This window comes from Cetorhinus maximus, chromosome 21 (assembly GCF_964194155.1).
Source record: "Cetorhinus maximus chromosome 21, sCetMax3.hap1.1, whole genome shotgun sequence".
Lineage (NCBI taxonomy): Eukaryota > Metazoa > Chordata > Chondrichthyes > Lamniformes > Cetorhinidae > Cetorhinus > Cetorhinus maximus.
In genome coordinates, this window is record NC_135899.1 from 19,337,596 (window position 1) to 19,363,596 (window position 26,001).

Consider the following 26,001-nt stretch of genomic DNA (forward strand, 5'->3'; position numbering starts at 1 on the left):
CGTTTCTGAACAAGGATGAAACATTTACAATTCTCCAGTCCTCTGGCTCCTCTCCTGTACCTAAGGGGATTGGAAGATTATGACCAGTGCTTCTGCAGGGAAGTTTAATGGAAAATTTAATAGAGAAGTACAAAATCATGAAAGGTTTTGAGAAAATAGGGAGAAACTGTTTCCAGTGGCAGAGGGTTCAGCAACCAAAGGATACAGGTGTAAGGTATTGTTTAAAAAAAATCCAGAGTGAGATGAATACGGATTTTCCCGCAGCCCATTATTATCTGGAATGTACTGCCTGCCAGTGTGGTGGAAACAATATTCAAAACTAACTTTCAAAAAGGGATTGGCTGTGGGGGTAAAGGAACTGGACTGGGACCAGTTGAATAGCTCTATCAAGGTGCCTCTCCAGACAGAGGGGGCTGATTGACCACAGTCGGTGCATTGTGATTTTACGATTTTGCATTGCTTCCTACCTGAAGCAGGCTGGCATTCCCACTGCCCATCTCAGGTCCCTATCCGCGGGAGTGATGGCTGAAGTACCAGAGTAAACTTCAGGACAATTTACAGGCATCTGTCACTCCATTTACTCCATCCAGAAGCTCTTAAAATCATCCAGGTAACCCAGACTCTGGAGCAATTTGTAAATAAAACAAATAGCATGTTTAGTTTCTGTTTCTTAGATTTAATGATGAACTGTGTCCTTTTTGAGAAAACTGCTTCTATTCCACTCGTTTTCAGATTCTTTTCGTTAAAGAACCAATTTACAAATGTAATCATGGAACCCCAATGTAAATTATAATGCTATATAAAAATGATAATATGAACAGGTTACATGTACAGAGTTACATATTTTTAATAAAATAGGTAACTACATACTAGTGATTTAAGGACTATTTCACTGACAGGAAAGTGATGAGACAGAGCAGACAAACCAGAGATAAATGATAACTGTGACTCCACATTTTTTTTGCAAAATATACTTTATTCCTAAAATATCTAAAAGAACATTTCAAAATGACCATCACAGAAATTGCAATGATATTCAAATGATCATGTTGCACTCGGAGGAGCTTCAGTACAAGAGAAAGCCCATGACAAACATTCTAATGCAGCAACTGAACTACTTTTCACATGGTTAACACTGCCTGTTAATGGCATACATACCCGATCAGTTCACACATCACGTTCAATACAGACAATCACATCAGTATTCACAACAGTGTCACATCATTTACATGCTCAAACAGTCTCGAAGCACGTTCACATTTTAACGTAAACGAAACCGGAAACACCCCTCCAATTTTATTACAGAGTACCCACTTGGATATGACAGTCTGGGAAATATTTACAGGCGTGTACCAACCCAGTCCAGTTACTCAGTATTATTGAAACATGGTGAGAGTTTGAAGAAAGTCAAGATGACAGTTTTATCGCGATTACAAGAAACAAACCAATTAGAGATTAATATAAACAGAAAATAATGGAAATACTCAGCAAGCCAGGCAGCATGATAACGGCACTTGCTCACTGTCTGAGCCCAAATTGAAGACAGACGAGTATCACAGCAGCAGCTGGTCTTCCACCTCCCCTCCTACCGAAAGGAAATATCAGACTCACCGCTGAAAACCATGACAGCCGAAATGTCCATCACCGTGAAGAAGGGAGAGAATTCGGGAGGTTTGGGGGTGGAAATCTTGAAAGCTGCTCATGCAGGAATAACACTAACTCCTGGGAATTTATACAAAGCGGGGAGCTTGTTATTTCCCCCACTTCACTTCCTCCCCCTCTTGTGCTTTTCTCTCTCTCTCTCCCACCCTCTGGAGAAATTATTTCCTGGACCCCCCGGGAAAGACTCCCCGGACCCCAGTTTGAGAATCACTGAACTGATTCATCTCAAACAAGCTGATGTCCCACCACCTTCCGCCTGTGGAGCAACATTACAGGCAGGAAGGTCACCGGGTTCCTGCAGTTCACAGCTCATTCTACCCAGTAAGTTCCTCTCTACAATTGAGCTTCTATTTGTTTCTTCTCTCCCCCTCCTTCTTTCCCCCAGCCCTACAGAGGTCCTCGCTGATCTTTCAGTTCCCAGTTCCCATACAGGGTTTATACCCGGAATGTTAACCTGGCTTCTCTCTCCACCTGTGACTGAGACCCACACCCATCAGTTTACAGCTGGCAGGAGGCAGGGAGACGGTGTGAAATTATGGGATGGATCTGTTAGTGACCTTGAATCCCGCAGATTCTCAGCGGGGCCGAGTTTTTCCCGTCGTCATTCGGTCCCGGACTGAAGATGGGAAAGATTCTCCCAGTGAAAGTGTGGGTGAAAGTGTGGAGATGGGACATGTTGTCCGCATTGTAAAATGACACCTGTCCACCCTCATAGTCCAGGAAAACCCCGATCTTCCGGGGATTCACACTCGGGGTGAGGGGGGTCAGTGAGGGGGAGGTGGCGGCAAAATAACCTCTTCCGGGATCCAGCTTCACAACCCACAATCCGGACTCGGGGATCAGGGAGATTCCCCCTTTCCTGTTCACAGACTCTCGGGCCACTCCGAGCCCCCACCGAGTCTTCTCCCCCACCCCCACCTCCCAGTAATGTCTCCCTGATGTGAATCCCTCTGATCCCAGGACACAGACCCAGGGATCAAACCTCTCCGGGGTGTCAGGGAGCGGCTGCCGTTTGTCTCCGAGTCTCACACTGGTCCGGTCCTCAGACAGGATGAGCCGGGGATTCGCTGTGTTCAGATCCAGAGTCAGAGAGGCTGGAGCTGGGGGAAAGTTAAAATAACACAGTCAGTGATTTAGAGAGAGGGGCTGGGGAGGGGGAGAGAGTGTGAGGAAGGAGCCCGGAGGGGGAGAGGAAGTGGGGGAGAGGGAGAGAGAGGGAGCTGGAAAATGATGGAGGGAGGCGGGGAGGTGAAGTTGAGGAGAGAAAATGGCAGCAGAGGAGGGAGCAGGAACGTGGAGAGGGAGAGTGTGGGTGGACTGATGGAGAGGAAGAGGTGGGAGAGAGTGAGAGCAGGAGGGTTTGAGAACATGGAAGCAGCAGAGAGAGAGAGAGACCAGCATGACAGAGATTGGGAGAATGGGTAAGGAAGAGAGGGTTCAGTAAAGAGATCAGGGGGTGGAAGGAAGTGTGTGGGGATGTGAAAGTGAGATGAAGGGGTCGAGAGTGCAGGGGGGCAGGGAGAGAGGGTAGATGTGACAGAGCGAGGTGGAAGGGTAAAGACTACAGGGGGGCAGGTCGAGTGTGATGTTATGAGAGGGAAAACGAGATGGAGGGGGTAGAGAGTGCAGGGGGGCAGGGAGAGTGTGATGGTATGAGAGGGAGAACAAGATGGAGGGTTATAGAACGCAAGGTTGCAGGGAGAGTGTGATAATGTTAATTAACCGAACACAAACGTTTGTTCACTAACCCTTGAATTCACCTGTTAACATGTGATCTCCCAGCAGGGTTCAGCCCCCTGCCCTGAGACAGCATCTGAATGTAACAACCCTTGGGACATTCTGAACCTTAAATGTTACAATCTCCAGTCAACACAAAGGTTATTCCCATAGGTGTGAACTTACAATCGCTCCACACCGAAAATACACAGTCAGAACTCCAACAATATAGGTTTAATCATCCTCATTAATCATTAAAATAATACATTGCCTTGATATTCTTCCTGCCAAGTCGACAAGTTCATGTTTCCGGACATTATAATCCACCCACTAAGTTAACTATCAATTAACCTATCTAAATCCTTTTGTAGACTCTTCATGTGCTCTTAACAAGTTAAATTCCTAATTATCTTTGTGTCAACAACAAATTTAACTACCATACATTCAGTCCCTTCATCCAAGTCATTGATAAAGATTGTAAATAGTTGAGGCCCCAGCACTCATCTCTGTGTTAATCCACTAGTTACGGCTCAGCAACCCAAACACAGGAGCGGGAGAGAGACAGAGATAGAGAATGTGTGAATATAGAGAGGGGAGGAGAGGGAGAAAGGGCGATGGAGAAGTGAGAGATTGGGAGGGGTGGGGGTGCGGTGAGTGAGTGGAGAGTGGAACCAGAGTTAGCTGGAGGGGACAGTGACAATGCTGGAAGGGGATGGCTGAGATGGTGGAAGGGGGAGGGGCCAGAGGTTAGGAGGTGGAGTGGAGAGAGAGCATGGGAAAGGGAGGGGAGAAAGAAAGCTGGAGGGAAAGGTGCAGGGGTTGCGAGTGACAGTGTGCGGGACGGGGAGGACAGGGAGAGTATGGGACCGAGGCAGGGGAGGAAGAGCGGAATGGGGAGGGAAGACAGACTGCAGGGAAGTGAGTGAGAGAGAGGATGGACCGGGAGTGGAGTATGTGTAGGAACGGGTGGAGAGAGAGAACAGAGGATACGGGAAGGGAGGTGGAGGGAAGCAGGGGACCAGGAAAGTGAGATGAGAGAGAAAGCAGGTGAGGAAGGAGGGTTGTGAGGAAAATGTGCAGGGTTGGGGGAGGCAGATGGAGCATTGGAGCAAGAAATCGAAGAAGAGAGGAATGGGAGAGAAGAGGGAGTAAGTGGCGAGTATAGAGGGTGGAGGAGGGGAGAGAGCAGAGATGCGGGAGGAGCAAGTGCAGATTTGGGTGGGTGATATTGGGGAGACAGTGGGTGGGTGAGCGTAGAGTGTGAAGGGGCCAGGCAGCAGTGGGAGGGGGGTGGGCATTGTGTCATCCAGCGTGGACAGGAGCATTGAGGAGCTGAGAAAAACACTGCTTCCTCCCTCATCTCCATATTGTAAACAGGAAAATAAATGTGCTCAGCTTTTCACTGCCGCCCACATCCATGTCCAGGAAACCCAAGGCTCAGGGCTTGAGTCTCAGGACATCCCAATTTTTGGATAGAGTCCAAAACAGCACCAACATTAGCAGATGGATGGCGCCTAACGCCTGTTTTCGGGACTGCCCTAGTCCCTTAAAAACATCCCAGCCCAATTATGAGTTGGACTAGATAACGGAATCTTCTCGCGCAGGAGGCCATTCAGCCCATCGTACTTGTGCAGGCTGTCCAATTTAATCTTCTAGTCCAGCTTTTTGCCCGGATCCCTGCATATTAGTCCATTTGAGAACATGTTCAATTCATTTTTGAAAGTTCCTATGAAATCCACATTTTCAGACAATGAATTGCAGATCATGAACATAGTCTGTGAGATTTCATTTTTGCTCATTTCCCCTCTAATTCTTGTGGTGATTATTTTAAATCTTAGCCTTTAGTTACCGACACACTTACCAGAGTAAACAGATTCTCCTGATCTGTTCAATAAAACCCTCATAATTCAAATTCCTGCATTAAATCTCCCTTTAAACTTCTCTGTTATAGGGAGAGCATTGCCAGCTTAACCAACTACCCTGTAAACTGAAGTTCCTCATCAATGCTATTGTGCTGGTAAATCTCCCCTCTACCCTCTCCAATGACTTGACATCCTTCCTAAAGCATGGTGTCCAGAAATGCAGAAATTACTCCTCCAGAGGCCTGTTTGAAGTGCTCATTGGTACAAACACTGCACCTGAAACTGCTCCTCTCTATACCTGTGCACATGTACACGAGGGAGAAGTTTGCTATCCTGATTTCCTAATCCAGAAGGCGATCAAGAGTCACCAACTGATGTTCCAAGGTGACATGGAGACACAGGGGGAGGTTGTCATGGAAGGATGTGTGACACGGACAACACTGAAGTTCGGAACACATTCCACTCAATATATGTTTCCATTAACTCAAATGGAGATTGATATTGAGCACGATGTAAACTGCGTTACTGATTTACTGTCTGATTTTCACATATTGCATTACCATCCAAACAAGGTTTACTCTTTCTGAAACTTTTATTGAACTGTTTAAAAATAAAGACAGTTTTAATTAAACAGGGGCACACACAGACATTTCAGGACATGTCATTGAGGTGGTGGCTCACCAACAGACACTCTGTCTACAGCAACTTTCATAGACAATGGCGTCTCTGGATATGTGTGAATAGCTTTCTTCATGCCTTATCAAGATACAAATATTACATCCATAGCTGGCATACACCTGGAGATATCCCCTGCTGAGAGCAGGAAATGACCACATTCAAATGGGCTTGCACAGCCACAGAGGGATTGATAAGGCATGAAACCCAATTAGATGACATGAATCGAGGTATTAACTTATATATCAAGGGACCAGGATCAGAAAGGGATATAAAGCCACAGACACAAGGACAGTGTTGTTGCAGCCAAGAAAGCGTGACATGGTCAGTCACAGGAAGTCGTGCAGAAGTCATTCAGCCGACTGACCACATAGGAACGGGCTCCAACAAGCGGATATTACTGAAAAACTAGTGTTGTTATGTGTATATTATTTCTTGGTGGGTTAAGAAAGGTTTTGAGGGGTTGAGTAGGTTGGGCCTGTACTCATCAGATCTCAGGGACAGGAGGGCACGTGGGGGTGGATAAGAATAAGGTGCAGGGGAACGAGGGGAGGTTCAAGGGTGACAGAGGGGAGAGGAAAGTTGATTTTGGGTGTGTCAAGGTGATGGGGGAAGTTGGTGGGCGGCAGGGGGGAGGGTAGAATTTGGCAGATGAAGTTTGGAAGGTGACGCACACCATTTTTCAAATTTGACGTTGACCACGCAGTTAGTCAGTAAGTAAGATGCCTCGAAGTGGGAGGAAGGTCTTTTCGGGGGGTGGTGCTCAAGGTCAGCACAAATGGCCAACTAAAGGGACACCCTAATAATTATGAGGTAACTGGATGTCATCCATGCTCAGTCGTGTTCTCCTCTCTATGGTGAAGCCCACACAGCAGCAAGTTTATGCCCGACACATGGGTCTCATCACATCGAGATCCCAGCAAGGTCTGGAGCTTCCTCTCATTCTGTGCCATTCACCGTCACCTGCAGTCAGAGACAGGGATGAATGGAGAGAGAGTGGTGGATGCCTCCAAGGGGCACAGGTGGTGGCCAACTCATGACTCTAAAACTCCATCCCCCCAACTGAATGGTCATGCCTGACAAGGGCTCATGTGTTTAGTCTTTCCATGTTACCAAGGCAATGGTCTCTCTGTAGGGTCTTGAGGGAAGTAGAGTGTATTAAAGGAACTATCTCGGCGATTGACGGGAACGATTCTGAGGGACAAGGAATCCCCCAGCAAAAATGGCTGATGATGCCAGTTTACCACCCGCAGAGTACTGCTGAGGAGATACAATGATGGCTACACCCCCACCAGGTCCCTGACTGAGCAGGTGATTGAGCTCCTAAAGATGAGGTTCAGATGTTTGGATGGCTCAGGCAGTGCTTTCCCATACTGAGAATGTCTCAGAACATCATTGTCTGCTGCACCCTGCACAGCCTCGTGATACAAAAGGGGGATGTGTTGCCTGAGCGAGACATGGGGAAGCAAGATGTCTGCTCCAATAAGAAGGACAATGAAGGGGATGGGAGGGCCAGGATGTGGCCAAACCACATGCAGAGGCTATAGCTGGAATATGATGTGGTAGACAGGCCCATACCAATCTGATAGTTACCAGATTCCAGGCAGAGTAAGCTGCCGGGACATTTGTTGAACTTTTTGGTTTTCTATCCTTTGGATTCTGGAAGGCCCCAGGACCTTCTTGTTTACTGGCCTTAAGTTTCTCAAATGTACCTTTATTTTTGAGAGCAGAATTAAATTACAGTGGTGACATCTTCCCTGCTGTTGGTTTGAGCCTTGCATTTGCCCAACTATAATAAAATTCAGAACCCTGGCGCCAAATGCACTTATTAGGATCTGCACCATCTCCTGCAACCTCAGGCACCTGTAAGTAGAATTGTGATTTCAGCAATGCACTGACAAAGTCCTGAACACGACAGATTGGAAGGAATGTCAAATCTAAACTTTCCAGAGATGCACTATCCTGATTGGGCATTCTGAATACACTTGTGTGTCACTGACTAAAAGATGACGCATTGGTCCCAAGTGAAGCCCTAGAAGGGTCCATTATTAAAGAAGTTCAAGGCGGGGGTGACCTTCAACCCCACCAGCATTGGATTCCCTCCAAGCCCTTGTGGCCGCAGCTCATTGTGGAGAAGCTGGCAGATAGATCCTGGGATCTACGAAGCTGCCTCCAGCATTGCCTTTCACCCATTTGTAGATAAGAGCACCGCCTCTGATAAACCTATGGTTGGGCCAATGGCCGCCATCTTGACTTCCCTGAGGTCGGCTCTTGCTAACACTGACACCTGCTCTCAAAGGGGAGCCGACCTTGCAGAGAGCTCTTTCAAGCTGAACCAGCTGGGGAGGACTAACATGAGAACGTTTGACCCATATAAATTGCTGATCCATGCATATTGATGAGAGATTATCTTGTTCCTGCGCCCCCCTGATCACCACATACACATCATAATCGTATATCCCTTGACATCTTTATCACGCCAATCAGTTTAGAGGTTACTTTGTCGTCCATTCACTGAGTGCCTCACCTGTACTATGCTTTGCTGAGGTGCAAGGCCCCTGACCCTCCAGTCACAGAGGCCCCTACAAGTTTCAGCCTCAGATGGGCCTTAGCTTTAGTGGAATACCGTGATCTGTCATTGTGGCACCCAAAGCCAAGGTAAACTTCTTTCCTGCATGGACCCTGCACAGGAAAGTTAGAGCTGCTGATCGTTCACATGGATCTCCTCACAGTCCTCAGCACAGGTCCAATCTACACTGCCTCTCCTCATGTTCTAAACAAGCAATGGTCCTTCAATGATATCCAATGCACTTTGGTTAGACACATGGCAGCATGATATCATCGCCATAACAGAAACTTGGCTTACGGAGGGGCAAAAATTGCAGATTACCATTCTTGGATATAGAGTTTTCAGGCAGGGTAGAGAGGGGAATAAAAAAGGTGGGGGTGTAGCATTATCGGTTGAAGAATCAATGACAGCTGAAAGGAGGGATGACATCCAAAATGAAGCATCAAATGAGGCCATATGGGTGGAGCTCAGAAATACAAAAGGGGCAGGCACACTACTAGGAGTGTACTCAGGCCCCCAAATGGTGGAATGGGGCAAATATGTAGGCAAATTTCTGAGTGCAAAAACAATAGGACAGCAATATTTGGAGGCTTTAGCTACCCTAATATGAATTTGGATGCGACCAATGTGAAGGGCACAAGGGCACAAAATTCTTGAACTGCATTCAAGAGAACTTTCTTAGCCAGCATGTAACAAGCCCAATGAGAGGGGGCGCAATTCTAGATTTAGTCTTAGGAAATGAACCCGGGCAAGTGGATGAAATAGCAGTGGTGACCATTTTGGAGATACTGACCATAAGATAGTTAGATTTAACACCATTAGGGAAAAGGACAAATAGAAAGCAGGAAGATAAGTTCTAAATTGGGGGAAGGGAAATTTTACAAAGTTGAGAGGTTAACTGGCAAAAGTGGACTGGATAGAGTTATTAGAGGGGAAAATGTTGTCAAATCACTGGGAGTTATTCGAAAACAGTATTCTACGGGCACAGTGTAGACATGTCCACATAAAAAAAATGGTGATACTGACAAATCAAGAGCCCCCTGGTTACCCAGAAGCAGAAAGGTCAAATAAAGCAAAAATAGAAGGCTCATGGCAGTCACAAAAAGCCTAATATTGTAGCAAGTCTAGAGGAGTATAGAAAGTACAGGGGTGAAGTAAATATGTAAATTAGGAAAGCAAAGCAAGGATTTGCAAAAATATTGGCAGGTAAAATCACATAAAAGCCTAAGGTATTTTGCCAGTGCATTAAGAGCAAAAGAATAACTAAAGGAAGGGTAGGGCCTATCAGAGATGTACATGGTAACCTGTGCGTTGATGCTGAGGATGTGTGCAGGGTCTCAATGCGTACTTTGTCTCAGTCTTCACTAAAGAGAGGGATGATGCAGACATTCTAGTTCAAGAGGAGGAGTGTGAAATATTAGATAAAATAAGTATAGTGAGTGAGGAAGTAATGGAAGAACTGACATCCTTGAAGGTGGATATATAACCAGGACCACATGGACTGTATCCCAGGTTGTTAAAAGAAGCCAGGGAGGAAATAACAGATACCCTGAGGATCATTTTCCAATCCTCACTAGAGACAGGTGAGGTACCAGATGATTGGATGTCTGCGAACGTTGTACCATTATTTAAAAAAGTTGTGAGGGATTGGCCAGAAAATGATAAGCTGGTCAGCCTGAGTTCAGTTGTGGGCAAATTATTGGAATCACTTCTGAGAGGCAGGATAAAGTGTCACTTAGAAAGGCATTGATTGATCGGGGATAGCCAGCATGGTTTTGGAGGGGAAGATCACGTCTTACTAACTTAATCTAATTTTTTGAGGAACCAACAAGGAGGATTGATGAGGGTAGTTGAGTGGATGTTGTCTACATGGATTTTAGTGAGGCATTTGACAAGGTCCCACATGGCAGACTAGTCAGGAAAGTGAGTTCCCTGGGTCACAGGGGAGGTGGCGAGTTGCATTCAAGATTAGCTCAGCCACAGGGAACAAAAGGTCATGGTCGATAGATATTTTTGCAAATGGAAAATGGTTTCCAGAGGTGTTTGACAGGGCTCAGTGTTGGAGCCCTTGCTGCTTGGTGCATATATTAATGGTTTAGACGTCAATGTGGGAGGTATGATTGGGAAATTTGCCGATGACACAAACATTTTCAGTGTGGTTGGAAGTGAAGAGGGTAGCTCTTTTCTCCAGAATGATATCAATTGTTTTGTTGAGTGGGCAAATTGAATTCAATCCGGATAAGTGTGAGGAATGCATTTGGGGATGGGTTGAGGAAGTGAGAGACGTTGGCGTGCATGCTGCATGTCCTGGAAGGTAGCAGTACAGGTGGGTACAGTGGTCAAGAAAGCATATGGAATGCTTTCCTTTATTGGACAAGGTATTGAAGTCCAAGGCAAGGACGTTGTGATGGAACTGTATATAATGCTGGTTAGTCTACAGCTGGAATTTTGAGTACAATTCTGGTCACCACGTTACAGGAAGGACATAATTGCTCTGGAGAGAGGACAGAAGAGATTTACAAGAATGCCACCAGGGCTTCAAAATTGCAGCTATGAGGAAAGATTGGATAAGCTAGAGTTGTTTTACTTACAGCAGAGGAGGCTGAGAGGTTACCGAATTCAAGTGTACAAAATTATGAGGGGCCGAAATAGGGTAGGAAAGACTTGTTTCCCAAGCTGAGGGGTCAATTACCACAGGGCACAGATTTAAGGTGATTGGTAGAAGGGTTAGAGGGGAAATGAGGAAAATATTTTTCACCCAGAGGGTGATGGGCATCTGGAAGCCTTGGCCTGGTTGGTGATTTAGGCTGAAATGCTCAACTCATTTGAAAGGTACCTGGATCTGCACCTGAAGTGTTGTATCCTGCACAGCTACGTATCAGGAGCTGGAAATTGGGATTAAAATAAGCGGCTAGTTTATTTTTTCTTTGGCTGGCGCAGGCACAATGGGCTGAATGGCCTCTTACTGCGCCGTAACGTTTCTATCATTCTATGCTTGCAAACCTATTATGTGAGGCCTACTGCCACCCTTGATAATGGAGATAAAGTAGATGATCAGGCCACCAAAATCTCCATGTGCGGTCTGACAAAGGGATTAGGCAAATTCACAAACATTCCTTTAATATTACACCCAAACCCCTCTTGCAGTCAAGAATAATGTGCAGCCTCTGGTTTTCTACTGTTAAGAAGACAGCGTAGAGCATCAGTCTCTTAGCCTTGAAACTGCAACCGTGCCACTCACATAGCAGATTTCACTCTGACTGAGTATTCGTGGCAACCACCACATCTCACATCTGGGCAACAGCTGCAGGAGAAACAATGACCCAGATGATCCATCTTGGTCTCCTTCCAACTTCACCGATGTCACAGATGCCAGTCTTCAGCCGATGCAACTGACTCCACATGATCACAAGTAATGGGTGAACTTACTGGATACAGCAAAGGCAATGGGCACTAACAACATCCCAGCTGTAGTACTGAAAATTTTAACTCCAAAATTAGTGACACCCATAGCCAAGTTGTTCCAGTAGAGTTCCAGTACAGGCATCTGCCCGACAATGTGGGAAATTGCCCAAGTATATCCTGTCCACATAAAGCAGGACAAATGCAATGCGGACAATCACTGATCCAACAGCCTACTCTCAATCTTCAGGCAAGTGGTAGAATGTGATGTTGACAATGCCATCAAGTGGCACTCGCACAGCAATAAAATCCTTATAATCACAGAGATAAAAACAAAAAACTACTGCGGATGCTGGAAATCTAAAACAAAAACAGAATTACCTGGAAAATCTCAGCAGGTCTGGCAGCATCGGCAGAGAAGTAAAGAGTTGAAGTTTCGAGTCCTCATGACCCTTCAGCAGAACTGAGTAAAGTTAGGAGAGGGGTGAAATATAAGCTGGTTTAAGGTGGGGGGGTGGGGTGGGGGGAGAGAAGTTGGAGGGGGGGTTGGTAGTAGGGACAAGCAAGCAGTGATAGGAGCAGATAATCAAAAGATGTCACAGATAAAGGAACAAAGACGTGTTAAAGGTGGAGATATTATCTAAGAGAATGTGCTAATTAAGAATGGATGGCAGGACACTCAAGGTACAGCTCTAGTAGGGGTGGGGTGGAAAGACTGACAGGGCATTACAGGTATAGATTTTAAAATAATGGAAATAGGTGGGAAAAGAAAAATCTACATAAATTATTGGAAAAAACAAAAGGGAGGGGGAAGAAACGGAAAGGGGGTGGGGATGGAGGAGGGAGTTCAAGATCTAAAGTTGTTGAATTCAATATTCAGTCCGGAAGTCTGTAAAGTGCCTAGTCGGAAGATGAGGTGCTGTTCCTCCAGTTTGCGTTGGGCTTCACTGGAACAATGCAGCAAGCCAAGGACAGACATGTGGGCAAGAGAGCAGGGCGGAGTGTTAAAATGGCAAGCGACAGGGAGGTTTGGGTCTTTCTTGCGGACAGACCGCAGGTGTTCTGCAAAGCGGTCGCCCAGTTTGCGTTTGGTCTCTCCAATGTAGAGGAGACCGCATTGGGAGCAACGAATACAGTAGACTAAGTTAGGGGAAATGCAAGTGAAATGCTGCTTCACTTGAAAGGAGTGTTTGGGCCCTTGGACGTTGAGGAGAGAGGAAGTGAAGGGGCAGGTGTTGCATCTTCTGCGTGGGCATGGGGAGATGCCATAAGTGGGGGTTGAGGAGTAGGGGTTGATGGAGGAGTGGACCAGGGTGTCCCAGAGGGAACGATCCCTACGGAATGCCGCCGGGGTGGGGTGAAGGGAAGATGTGTTTGGTGGTAGCATCATGCTGGAGTTGGCAGAAATGGCGGAGGATGATCCTTTGAATGTGGAGGCTGGTGGGGTGATAAGTGAGGACAAGGGGGACCCTATCATGTTTCTGGGAGGGAGGAGAAGGCGTGAGGGCAGATGCGCGGGAGATGGGCCGGACACGGTTGAGGGCCCTGTCAACGACCGTGGGTGGAAAACCTCGATTAAGGAATAAGGAGGACATGTCAGAGGAACTGTTTTTGAAGGTAGCATCATCAGAACAGATGCGACGGAGGCGAAGGAACTGAGAGAATGGGATGTAGTCCTTACAGGAGGCGGGGTGTGAGGAGCTGTTGTCGAGGTAGCTGTGGGAGTCGGTAGGCTTGTAATGGATATTGGTGGACAGTCTATCACCAGAAACTGAGACAGAGAGGTCAAGGAAGGGAAGGGAAGTGCTTATAATCATCTGTTTGTGTTCCACCAGAGCCACTTGAAATCGAATTAGTTCGATAAAAATGAAATAAAGATGGGCAGGTGATGTGTTGCAGTTGCAGCAGGTGGGGACCGGATGCTACCCGTCTGATTCGCGGCAACCACATCTGCAGTAAGTGTCTGCAGCTTGAGGAACCTCAGCTCCGAGCTGATCCGCTGGAATCCGTGATTTGGACAGTGCAATGCATTGGAGAGGAGAAAAGTTACCAGCACATTTTGTTCCAGGAGGCAGTGACACCCTTAGGTATTCCGATTTGTTTAGTGGTCAGGGAAAGGGAAGAAAGTCAGGTAAGAAAGTCCAGCCTTTGCAATTGCCCAACAGATTCATAGCCCTTGCACCTTATGTGGACGACAGCATGAATGCAAGGAGGATGGGAAAACTGATTATAGCACAGTGGTGCAGGAAGCTATCCAAATGCATAAAGGAATGTAATTGTAGTAGGGGACAGGTTAGTTAGGGGGATAGAAACTCTTCACTTCAGGCAAGTGCATGCATTCCAAAGGCTGTGTTGCATGTCCTGTGCCGGAGTCAAAGTAATCCTCTCAGGGCTGGCGAGGAACTTGGAGTGGGAGGAAAAGCATCCAGTTCTTATAGTCCCCGTGGATATCCATATTGGTAGGACTAAGAAAGAGGTTCTACTGAGAGAGTATGTGCAGCTAGGCACTAAATTCAAAGGTAATAATCTCTGCCTGAGGCATCAGCTCATTGGCATGGAGTGAATACGATCAGAGAATTGAATGTGTGGCTCAAAGATTGGTGTTGGAAAAATGTGTTTCAATTCATGGGGCACTGGCAGCAATGCTGGGGAAAAAGGGAGCGATACTATTAGAATGGCCTTCACTTGAACCACGCTGGAACCAGTGTCCTGGCAAATTGTATAACAAGTGCTGTGGAGAGCACTTTAAGCTAAAGAGTGGGGGACGGGGATGAAGTGTTCATGTGCAGCGAGATTTTGAACATTGAAGTAAAAGGACAAGGCAATAGTGTAGGATAGCATTGCAGATGATGATAACCAGAGTGTAACAGGAAGCGATAGAGCTTACAAACATAAGAGTATACTAGCCAATAAGGTGAGGGTAGGGAAAAACTGTCCAAAGACAAAAATAACAGCTCCTTATCAGAATGCACACAGAATTCGTATCAAGATGGATGAATTGATAGCACAAATAGAAATCAATTATTATATGATGGCCTTAACAGAGAAATGGTGCAGAGTGTCCACATCTGGGACCTGAATATTCAAGGGTATGTGATATTTTGGAAGGACAGGAGGAAAGGAAAAAGAGATCAGGTAGCTCTGTTAATCAGGAACGTGATCAGTACAGTTGTGAGAAATTATTTTGTTTCCGAGGATCAAAAGGTTGTAACAATTTGGGTGGAGATAAGAAACACCAAGGGAAAGAAATCATTAATGGAAGTGGTTTATATGCCTCCTGAAAGTAGCTAAGCTGTTGGACAGAGTGTAAATCAAAAAATAATGGGAGCTTGTAAGAAGGATACTGCAATAACTGTAGGCGGTTGTAATCTTCATACAGTTTGGCTGAATCAAATTGGAAAAGGTGACTGAGGATGAGTTCGTAGATTGTATTTGGGACAGATTCTTTGAACAATATGCTCCTGAACCAACCAGGGAACAGGCTATTTTACACCTGGTAATATCTACCGAGACACGATTAATAAATGAACTCATGGTAAAAGATCCTCTAGTTAAGAGAGATCACAATAAGATAGAATTTCACATTCAGTTTGAGGATAGCCATTTTATGTCTGAAACTCATGCCTTAAACTTAAATGCAGGCAATTACAAGGGTTAGAAGACAGTGTTGCCTAAAATGGGCAGGGAAAATAGATTAAAGTCAAATTGGTAGAGAAGTAGTGGCAGACATTTAAGGGGATATTTCATAACTCTCAACAAAAATACATTCCATTGAGAAAGAAAGGCTCAATGAACAGAGGGTACCATCTGTGGCTGACTTAGGAAGTTAATGGTGCCATCAAATTAAGATAAAAGATGTACAATGTTGCAATGATTAGTGGTAGGCCATAAAATTTGGAAAATCTTAGAAACCAGCAAAGATTGAATTAAAAAAATGAGGGAGAAATTGGAGTATGAGAGGCAACTTGCAAAAAACCTAAAAACAGTCAGTAAAAGCTTCTACACACACATAAAAAGGAGTGATAGTGAGTGTGGGCCTCTTAGAGGGTGAGAATCAATAATGGGAAACCAGGAAATGGCAAAGACATTAAACAAGTATTCTTCATAGTAGAAGGCACAAGATGCATACCAAGAATAGTAGAAAAACAAAGGCAAAAGGGAGAGAGGAATTTGAAACGATCAAGATCACCAGAGAATAAGTGGGAAGAAAATAATGGGACTAAAGGCTGACAAGAAACTTGGACCTGATGACTTGCATAGTTGGGTCTGTGAGGAAGTGACTGCAGAGATAATGGATTCACTGTTTGCTATCTGCCAAAATTCTCTAGGCTCTCGGAAGGTCACGATGGTCTGGCAGGCCATGAGTTTAACACCACTGTTCAAGAAAGGAGGGAGACAGAAATCACTGAACTATAGGCTAGTTAGTCTAATATCTGTCATTGGGAACATGCAGGAAACCATTCTTTAAAGGTAGTAGCAGGACATTTAGAAATCATGACATTATCAGGCAGAGTCAATATAGTTTTGTGAAAGGGAAATCATGTTTGACAAACTTATTAGCGCTCTTTGAGTAACAAGCAGGATGGATAATGGGGAACCAGTATTTTGATTTCCAAATGGCATTAGATAAAGTGTCAATAAAAGTTTACTGCAGAAGATAATTGTTAGGGGTGATACAATGGCATTGATAGAGGATTGGCTAACGAGCAGGAATAGAGATTCAGGATAAATGGGTCATTTTCAGTTTGGCAAACTGTAACTGGTGGAGTGACCCTAGGATCAGTGCTTGGGCCTCAACTAATTACAGTTTATAGACAGGACATATTAAAAGGACTGACTATATTGGAGCCAAATTTGCTGATGATGCAATAGGTAAGAATGCTAGTTGTGAGGAGGGATTAAAATTGTCTGCAAAGGGATATGGATAGATGATTTAAGCAGGAAAAATTGGCAGCTGGAGTATAATGTGGGGAAAATGTGAGGTAGACCACTTTGTCAGTAAGAATTAAAAAATAGAATATTATTTAAATGGAGAGAAATTGCAGAATACAGGAGTATAGGGAACTGCATATATTAATTACAAAGGTGAGCACAAGAACAAAAGTATTAGGAGCAGGAGTAGGCCATTTGGGCCCGCGAGCCTGCTCCACCATTCAATAAGATTGTGGTTGATCTGATTGTGGCATCAGTTCCACTTTCCTTCTACCTCCCCATGCAGGTACAGAAAGTAATTAGGAAGCAGATGGAATGTTGGCCTTAATTGAAAGGGAGATGGAGTATAATAGTGGGGAACTCTTGCTATAGCTGTACAGGTCATTGCTGAGAGTAACAGTACAGTTTGGGTGTCGGTTAGCTCAGCTGGCTGGACAGCTGGTTTGTGATGCAGAGTGATACAACAGTATAATTCCTGTACTGGCTGTGGTCATCCATGAAGGTCCTGCCTTCTCATCCTCAACCCACACGTGAGGTGTGGTGACCCTCAGGTTAAACTCATCACCAGTCGTCTCTCACTAAGGAGAGCGTAGCCGATGGTCCTCTGGGACTATAGTGACTTTCACTTCACAGTTTTCATTTCCTTACATGAGGGAGTCATATTTATGTCTTCGAAGCAGGTCAGGGAATGTTCGCTAGGCTGATTCCTGGGATGAAGGAGTTGTCTGATGAAGAAAGGTTGAACAGTTTAGGCCTATACTCTTGAAGTTTAGAAAAATTAGAGGTGATCTTATTGAAACATATGTGATTCTGAGGAGCTTGATAGGGTCGATAGTGGGAGGAATATTCCTCTTGTGGGAGCATCTAGAAACAGTGGACGTAGTTTATAGATCAGGGGTCTGTCTCCCTTTTAAGACAGAGATGAGAAGGAATTTCATCTCTTTTAGGGATGTCAGCCTTTGGAATGCTGTTCCACAGATAGGAATGGAGACGAGGCTGTTGTAATATACTCAGGGCTGAATGAGACAGATTTTTGATCGACAGTGGAGTTAAGGGCTATAGGGAACTGCAAAAAAGGGCAGTTAAAGCCACAGTTAGATGAGCCATGATCTTATCGAATGGTGGAACAGGTTTAATGGGCCAAATGGCTTCCTGCTGCTCCTATTTCTTATGATTTTATGATGATCATACGACCACAACCCCTCACTGGAGGAACGTTGGATTTTCTGTTCCCCCCACACCCCTGGAACTTTGGAACCCATTTAGTTCCTTCACAACTGGAATTATAGTTAGGAAAATTAATATAAAAGTTTTACCAGGGTTAATGGAATTGATCATTTCCCTCCAAGCTGTGTACTGTAAAGGTTCTTTGAACTTTCCGATAGACAGGGCCGCAGCATCTGCCACTGAGAGTTGCTTATTGTTATCACTAATCCTGTAAATATTAAAGAATTGATGGTATAAATTCATCCCATTTGAGCATTTTAGACATGACTGAAATGGTGAAGATACCCCAACATTCATATCCTTCAGCAATTTTCATATTAGAACAAATGTGATAGAAAGTGAAATTTCTCTCTGCAACTGAGCAAAAGATAACTTTGAAATGCAAGGGCAGAGGATGGAAACAGTCATGTCCTGAAAAACGCCCATTGCCCTTAAAACGTTGGTGGTGAGCTGCCTTCTTGAACTGCTGCAGTCCATGTGGTGTAGGAACACCCACAGGGCTGTTAGGGAGGGAGTTGCATTAATGATTCACTCTTGGTGATGGTCATTGAAGTGCCCCATCCAGTCTATATTCTGCACCCTTGCCACTCTCAGTGCTTCCTCCAAGTGGCATTCAACACAGAGGAGTACTGATTCATCAGCTGAGGAGTGGGTGGGGCGGTTGGCAAATGGGTGGGAACGTGGTCATCAGCAGGATGTTTCCTTGCCCATATTTCACCCAATGCCATGAAACTTCATCGGGTCCCGAGTCGATGTTAAGTACTCCCAGGGCAATTCCCTTCAAACTTTAAACCACAGTGCCACCACCTCTGCTGGGTTTGTCTTGTTGGTGTTAAGGATACAGATCAAGGTTCTATATTGGAATAAAAACAAAACCCGTTCCCACTTTAACATGTGACTGTCTCGGTTTGGTCAGGAGACTTGCATGGACGTGGATGGTCGACACCATGGAAACATGGACAGTGTGGCTCTCTCAGGGTCAGTTGGAAGGCCACAGCCGCACTAACAGCAGTCTGCAGCCTGCAAGTGAGCACTTCAGGACTGCATGGCATCTTGTAATTTAATACAATCATGTAGACCAGTTATATGAAATCTAATTTAATATCTGCAATAAAGCATGTCATCATAACAAAAGACTAGTGCTTAAACCATAAGCAGAAAAAAGAAATTCATAACAAAACCTTTCTGAGTTATTTTACCAAATTGTGCAGAGTTTCAGCAGAAAACATGTCCTACCTTCTCTTCCAACAAGCTTCCTCCTGAAAGAAATAAATAACGAACAGTGAGGAGCACAGTAACAGATTTAGAATCATAGAAAGTTTACGGCACAGAAAGAGGCCACTTGGCCCATCGTGTCTGCGCCAGATGAAAAACAAGCCAGCCAGCCTAATCGCACCTTGCATCATTTGATCCACAGCCCTGCAGGTTACAGCACTTGATGTCAATATACAGATAGCTTCTAAATGAGTTGAGGGTTTCTGCCTCCACTACTCTTACAGGCAGTGAGTTCCAGATCCCACAACCGTCTGGGTGTAAAAATTTTCCCTCATCTTCCCTCTCATCTTTCTATGCACTTTAAATCTGTGCCCCCTCGTCACTGGCCTCCCTGGTAAGTAAATAGGCCCTTCCCCACCCACTCTATCAGGCCCCTCACAATTCTGTATATCTCAAATCTCCCCTCAGCCTCCTCTGTCCCAGGGAGAAACAGCCCCAGCCTTTCCAATCTTTCCTCATAGCTGCAATTTTCTAGCCCTGGTAACATCCTTGTAAATCTCCTCTGTACCCTCTCTAATTCAATTACACCCTTTCTGTAATGAGCTAACCAGAACTGCACACATTTCAGGAGGACATAAACAGGGCGGCTGGTGAAATGAGCAGACTCAGAGCATATTAGATTTAAGACGGAAGTGTAAAGTGATGCATTTTGGAAGGAAGGTTGTGGAGAGTCAAATAAACTGGAACTCAACATCAGTCCCGCTCACAGACACAGTGACTCTCATACACCGTACCATACACACCCACACACTCACAACATGAACTGGAACTGGATTACAATGGGCGGTCCAGGAGAAAATTAAACTTGGCAACACGGAAATAATCACAAAGCAAGTGTGAAGATCAAGAAAACTCATTCTCTGGAGGTTACTGGTATTCCTGAGAATCTGCAGACAATGTGGAAGCCGTTTATTTCGGGGAGACCGCAGAACTGCCACGAAACAGACAGAAATTTGTTTAACTCAGTTTTTATTTATTCAGTAAATTCTATATTTATTCAATAGCTATCAGTCATTTTGTCACTGTGTGAAGTTTCATTGAACTGACCCGCAATATATTCCCTCACCTTTAAAAATATCAACTCGTCCTTTTGCTCCATCTGTTTCTGCAACTTTGAGAGCTTCTCCTCAATAGAATTTAAATTCTCCTCAATCTCTCGAAGGTTTTTCTCCATTCTTTCTCGAATCCTCTCCTCTTCTCCCCTGAGATCTCTGAGTAGTCGCTGCTCTTTCTCAGTGAGAATCTGATGAATTTTAGTGAACTCGGATGTGATGTGGGTCTGCAGACTGCTCGACTGTTCCTACCAAATGAAATGTGAAACATAATTAATGTCCCGCGAAAAAGGGAGCAAAACTGATCGAGATCCCAGAAAACCAGAACAGGGAAACCTTAAAAACAACAAAAACTACTGCGGATGCTGGAAATCCAAAACAAAAGCAGAATTACCTGGAAATACTCAGCACGTCTGGCAGCATCGACGGAGAAGAAAAGAGTTGACGTTTCGAGTCCTCGTGACCATTCAGCAGAACTGATTAAAGTTAGGAGAGGGGTGAAATATAAGCTGGTTTAAGGTGGGGGAGAAGTTGGGGGGGTTGTGGTTGTAGGGACAAGCAAGCAGTGATAGGAGCAGATAATCCAAAGATGTGACAGAGAAAAGGAACAAAGAGGTGTTGAAGGTGGTGATATTATCTAAGAAAATGTGCTAATTAAGAATGGATGGCAGGACACTCAAGGTACAGCTCTAGTGGGGGTGGGGTGGAAAGACTGACAGGGTATTACAGGTATAGATTTTAAAATAATGGCAAGAGGTGGGAAAAGAAAAATCTATATAAATTATTGGAAAAAACAAAAGGGAGGGGGAAGAAACGGAAAGGGGGTGGGGATGGAGGAGGGAGTTCAAGATCTAAAGTTGTTGAATTCAATATTCAGTCCGGAAGGCTGTAAAGTGCCTAGTCGGAAGATGAGGTGCTGTTCCTCCAGTTTGCGTTGGGCTTCACTGGAACAATGCAGCAAGCCAAGGACATGTCGGCAAGAGAGCAGGGTGGAGTGTTAAAATGGCAAGCGACAGGGAGGTTTGGGTCTTTCTTGCAGACTGACCGCAGGTGTTCTGCAAAGCGGTCGCCCAGTTTGCGTTTGGTCTCTCCAATGTAGAGGAGACTGCATTGGGAGCAATGAATGCAGTAGACTAAGTTAGGGAAAATGCAATTGAAATGCTGCTTCACTTGAAAGGAGTGTTTGGGCCCTTGGACGGTGAGGAGAGAGGAAGTGAAGGGGCAGGTGTTGCATCTTCGGCGTGGGCACGGAGAGGTGCCATAGGTGGGGGTTGAGGAGTAGGCACTTCTGACTAGCCACTTTACAGCCTTCCGGGCGGAATATTGAATTCAACAACTTTAGATCTTAAACTCCCTCCCCAATCCCCACCCCCTTTCCGTTTCTTCCCTCTCCCTTTTGATTTTTTCCAATAATTTATTTAGATTTTTCTTTTCCCACCTATTTCCATTATTTTTAAATCTATAACTGTAATACCCTATCAGTCTTTCCACCCCACTCCCACTAGAGCTGTACCTTGAAAGTCCTGCCATCCATTCTTAATTAGCACATTTTCTTAGATAATATCACCACCTTCATCTCCTCTTTGTTTCTTTTGTCTGTGACATCTTTTGATTATCTGCTCCTATCACTGCTTGCTTGTCCCTCCAACCACCCCCACCCCCCAACTTCTCTACCCCCCCCCCCCCCACCAACCTTAAACCAGCTTATATTTCACCCCTCTCCTAACTTTACTCAGTTCTGCTGAAGGGTCATGAGGACTGGACACGTCAACTCTTTTCTTCTCCGCCGATGCTGCCAGACCGGCTGAGTTTTCCAGGTAATTCTGTTTTTGTTTTTGACAGGGAGACCTTACCCTGACTTCGGAAATCTTACGCTTCTGTTTCTGTTCCGTTTCTAGAACCGCAGATTTCTTCTGTGTGAGAGAATCTAAGGAAGATTTCAGCTGATCCTGGGATTGGGAGAGAAAGTCACAGAATTGAAGTGTTAGACCATGAAAATGTGATAAAACTATCAGCTTAGAAAATATTTCCCCTTTTACCTTGTAGATTTCAACAGCTTCTTTAATCGGCAGGAAGCGGTGCTCTCTGTGTTCCCGCGAAACTACACAAGTGAAACAGATCAATTTCTTGTCAGTTTCACAAAACAGCTTCAGTTCTTCCTGATGTTCCTCACAGTGAAGTTTACTTTCCTTCTCCTTCGGATCCAGCTTTAATTTTCGAGTTTTCTCGGCCAGATTCGCTAAGGCCCGATTTACCCTGAGGTTTCTTTCCGGAAACTCCTCTCTACATTCCGGGCAGGAGTTTTTCTCCTTCTTTTCCCAACACTGAGTGATACAGGAGCGGCAGAAGTTGTGTCCACACTCCAGTGTTACCGGATCAGTGAAGAAATCAAGACAAATGGAACAAATTGCCTCCTCGGTCAAACTCTGGACCTGTTCTCTGGAAGCCATGTTCACACTCAGCACTTCCTGATTCAAACCACTTTCAGTTTCGATGTTGCTGCCGCACACCCTCAGTTCAGCTTTTTCCTTATAAAGTTCACTGCGATCCTCAGGGAATCATTATTCCATCGTGATCTTTGTCCTCGCGACTTCCACACAGGACAGTAAAAATAACACGCCCAGTCTAAAGGGGGAAAAGCAGATTTGAAGCACGGGGGGGAATAATTGAAACCTGTCGAGGGCGGGTTGGGCCCCAGGGAATGTTGACAGTGGAGAGAGAGAGAGAGGGAGGGAGAGGGAGGGGGAGATCGGCGAGATCGAGATTCTATTGCACTTTTCTCCAGTCTGAACTCGCTGCCGATTACAAACCCTCTGGTGAAACAAGATGTGAGATCCAGATCCTTAAAAGGCGTTCCTGATTGCAGTCGCTCACACTAAGGCAAAAAGTACCATAACTTCAAGAAAGCATTTCGAGTGATAGATACAAAGAATTTAGAGGGTTCGACCTGTCAGGTTCCTTTATATTTTCTAAAATAAAATCTTGCGTTTTAATAGCGCCTTTCGCAGCCGCTGGACGTCCCAACGCGCTTTGAAGCAGAGGAAGTACTTTAGAAGGGGAGTCACTGGTTTCACGTTGGAAAATACATCAGTCAACATGAGAACAAGTCTGAGTTCTATACCGAAGTATCTGGAGTGAGACTCGATCCCACCACTTTCTGATTTAGAGGTAAAAAAAACCAACGAGCCACAGCTGACAGATGGCACTAAAACGAGACATTTGTTCACCTGTTTCTGGAATGTGGAGAGATGAAGCAGCGGATTTACTGGCGATGGCGTCTCCTCAAAGGTAACTCTGTAGCACAGGCCTCTGTGCTTCATGGATCCTTCCCAGGGACACCTCAACTGATGCAGGAAAGCTTTGGGGTGACATATTTCCCCCAATATTAGGAAGAATTTCTCCATCTGGCGATTGGTCACAATGTGGAACTCGCTGCCACATGATGTGGCTGAGGTCGAGAGCATTAATGCACTGACAAGGAGGCTTGAAATCCAAGATATTTTTTATGCAGAATGAGTTTGGCTTTTCTTTGTAAGTGCTTGAGAAAATAAGATTTAGGTTCGGAAATAGAAAAAAAATCCAGAGATATTCAAACTCCGCCTCGGGGATTTTGAACTCTGTGCATTCATGTCTCAGGCAGTGCTGCCCTCCCAGTCCCTGATAAAGAGGAAGGACATCACAGGGTGTGGGGGCAGGGCTGTGGGACAGGCCAATGGAAAATGGGAGGGGCTCAAACGGCATCCAATTGGGATTAAACTTGAAGAGTTTCTCCCGACATTCGTGCTACGGCAGCAAGGAAAACCACAGGCCATTGAAGTTTTGAGATACATCAGGATTATAAACCGACAATTCAGTAAAGTTGGAAAAATATAGAGCAGAATTTAGCCCTCGTTGGGCGAGCGGGACCCGCCCCCAACTCGCCGACAGAAAAATTCATGCTAAAGAGTTAAGGCGGCAGAGGGGTGTGGAGAGATCAATGTCGATTGGAAAAAAAATGTCTTGTTTTATTGCAGAGATATTGTCTGATATTCTCGTGCAAAATGTTCCATATATTTGACAGTATTGAACATTGGATTTTGATGTCACTGTCTGGGTGTTAAACAGCTCCTGTGTGGGGCACAGAAAGGACAATCTGGCCTGGGGGACATGAACAAACCTTTCACAGACCAGCAGAATTTACTGACATGCATTTCAATGGAGGGAAAACCTGGGAAGTTCCTGTCATTGGAGACATTCCTCCCCACCGGTCGGAATTCGACTCGATTTTGGAGAATACTATCAACATGAGGAGAGTTCGGTCATCAGCGTTAAAATTTCACCGAGGACATTCAGGAGTGAAATCTCGAAGCAAATTTTCACCTCCAAGAGTCGGAGAAATGTGGAATTGTCTCTCCTTTAAGGGGGAATACTAGGAATAATGTAATTTTCCAGGGTATCAAAACATACGGAGCTGAGGCGGATAAATGGAGTTGAGGTACATGTCAGTCATATCTAATCGAAAGGTGGAAGGGATTCAGGCGGCTGAACGTTCCAATCCTTTTCCTGTCCCCCTCCGACAGACTGAGACCTTCCAATGAGATATTCAACCAAGGCCTCAAGTGGAAATTTCAGATCCCACGGTAAAGTGGAGCAGCGGAGTTCTCCCGGTGTCCTGGACAACATTCCTCTCTCAACCAACACCACCAAGGACAGATTACCCCGTAATTCATCTAATTTCCTTTCTGTAGGGTCGTGCTGGGTGTAATATGACTCATTCATTTCCCGCAAAACGGCGGTTACTGCACTTTTGAGTAATGAATTTCGGGTGCAGTCAGTTTCTGGGATGGGTTCAGACTCTATGTGAACGTCTCTTTTATTTATACAAAGTGCAGCACTGCCACCTGCTGACAGAATATCAATTCCGAAGAAGAGCCAAAGAAACATGGAAACTAGGAGCAGGAGTTGGCCATTCGGCCCTTCGATCCTCCTCCGCCAGTAATTATGATCATGACTGGTCATCCAACTCAATAGTCTGCACCCGCTTTCTCCCCATATCCTTGGATCCATTTTGCGCATTGACCTATATCTAATTCCTTCTTGAAATCATACAATGTTTTGGCCTCAACTACTTTCTGTGGTAGCGAATTCCACAGGCTCACCACTCTCTGAGTGAAGAAATTTATCCTCATCTCAGTCCTAAATTGTGCGGCAGATCAAGCAGGCCACATTGTCCTGGAATGTATCTAGCTTCTTCAGTGTTGTGGGTTGCACTCCGTCAAACTCTTGACTTGTGCCTTAAAGATGGTGGAGAGGCTTTGGGGAGTCAGGAGGTGAGTTACTCATTGCAGGATTCCTAATCTCTTAACTGCTCTTCTAGCCACAGTATTTATATGGCTGGTCCAATTAAGTTTCTGGTTAATGGTAACCCCCAGGGTGTTGATAGTGGGGAATTCAGTGATGGTAATGCCATTGAGCGCCAAGGGGTGATGATTAGATTCTCTCTTGCTGGAGATGGTCATTGCCTGACATTTGTGTGGTGCAAATATTACTTGCCAGTTGTCAGCCCAAGCCTGGATATTTTGGATGCCGCTTGGACATGGACTTCTCCAGTGTCTGAGAAGTCACAAATGGTGCTGAACATTGTGCAATC

At 45.2% G+C, this 26,001-nt stretch overlaps 1 protein-coding gene across 1 annotated transcript; it reads right to left on the bottom strand.

Annotated features, from left to right (window-relative positions):
* Window positions 1-1,852: 1,852 nt before the first annotated feature.
* On the bottom strand, window positions 1,853-22,870 carry LOC144695725 (zinc-binding protein A33-like). Its single transcript, XM_078566682.1, has 6 exons — window positions 22,412-22,870; window positions 22,226-22,321; window positions 20,387-20,620; window positions 19,282-19,304; window positions 18,135-18,253; window positions 1,853-2,762 (listed from the first exon to the last, which is right to left on the bottom strand). The coding sequence occupies exons 1-6, from the start codon at window positions 22,820-22,822 to the stop codon at window positions 2,212-2,214; spliced, it is 1,434 nt and encodes a 477-aa protein (XP_078422808.1). The 5' UTR covers window positions 22,823-22,870; the 3' UTR covers window positions 1,853-2,211.
* Between the last annotated feature and the right edge of the window lie 3,131 nt (window positions 22,871-26,001).

Excerpts from the sequence above, each read along its gene's own strand:
- LOC144695725 (XM_078566682.1), bottom strand. The coding sequence starts at position 22,822 with ATGGCTTCCAGAGAACAGGTCCAGAGTTTGACCGAGGAGGCAATTTGT. Across the intron at positions 22,322-22,411 it reads AAGCTGTTGAAATCTACAAG|GATCAGCTGAAATCTTCCTT; the intron begins GTAAAAGGGGAA and ends TCCCAATCCCAG. Across the intron at positions 20,621-22,225 it reads GTAAGATTTCCGAAGTCAGG|GAACAGTCGAGCAGTCTGCA; the intron begins GTAAGGTCTCCC and ends TTCATTTGGTAG.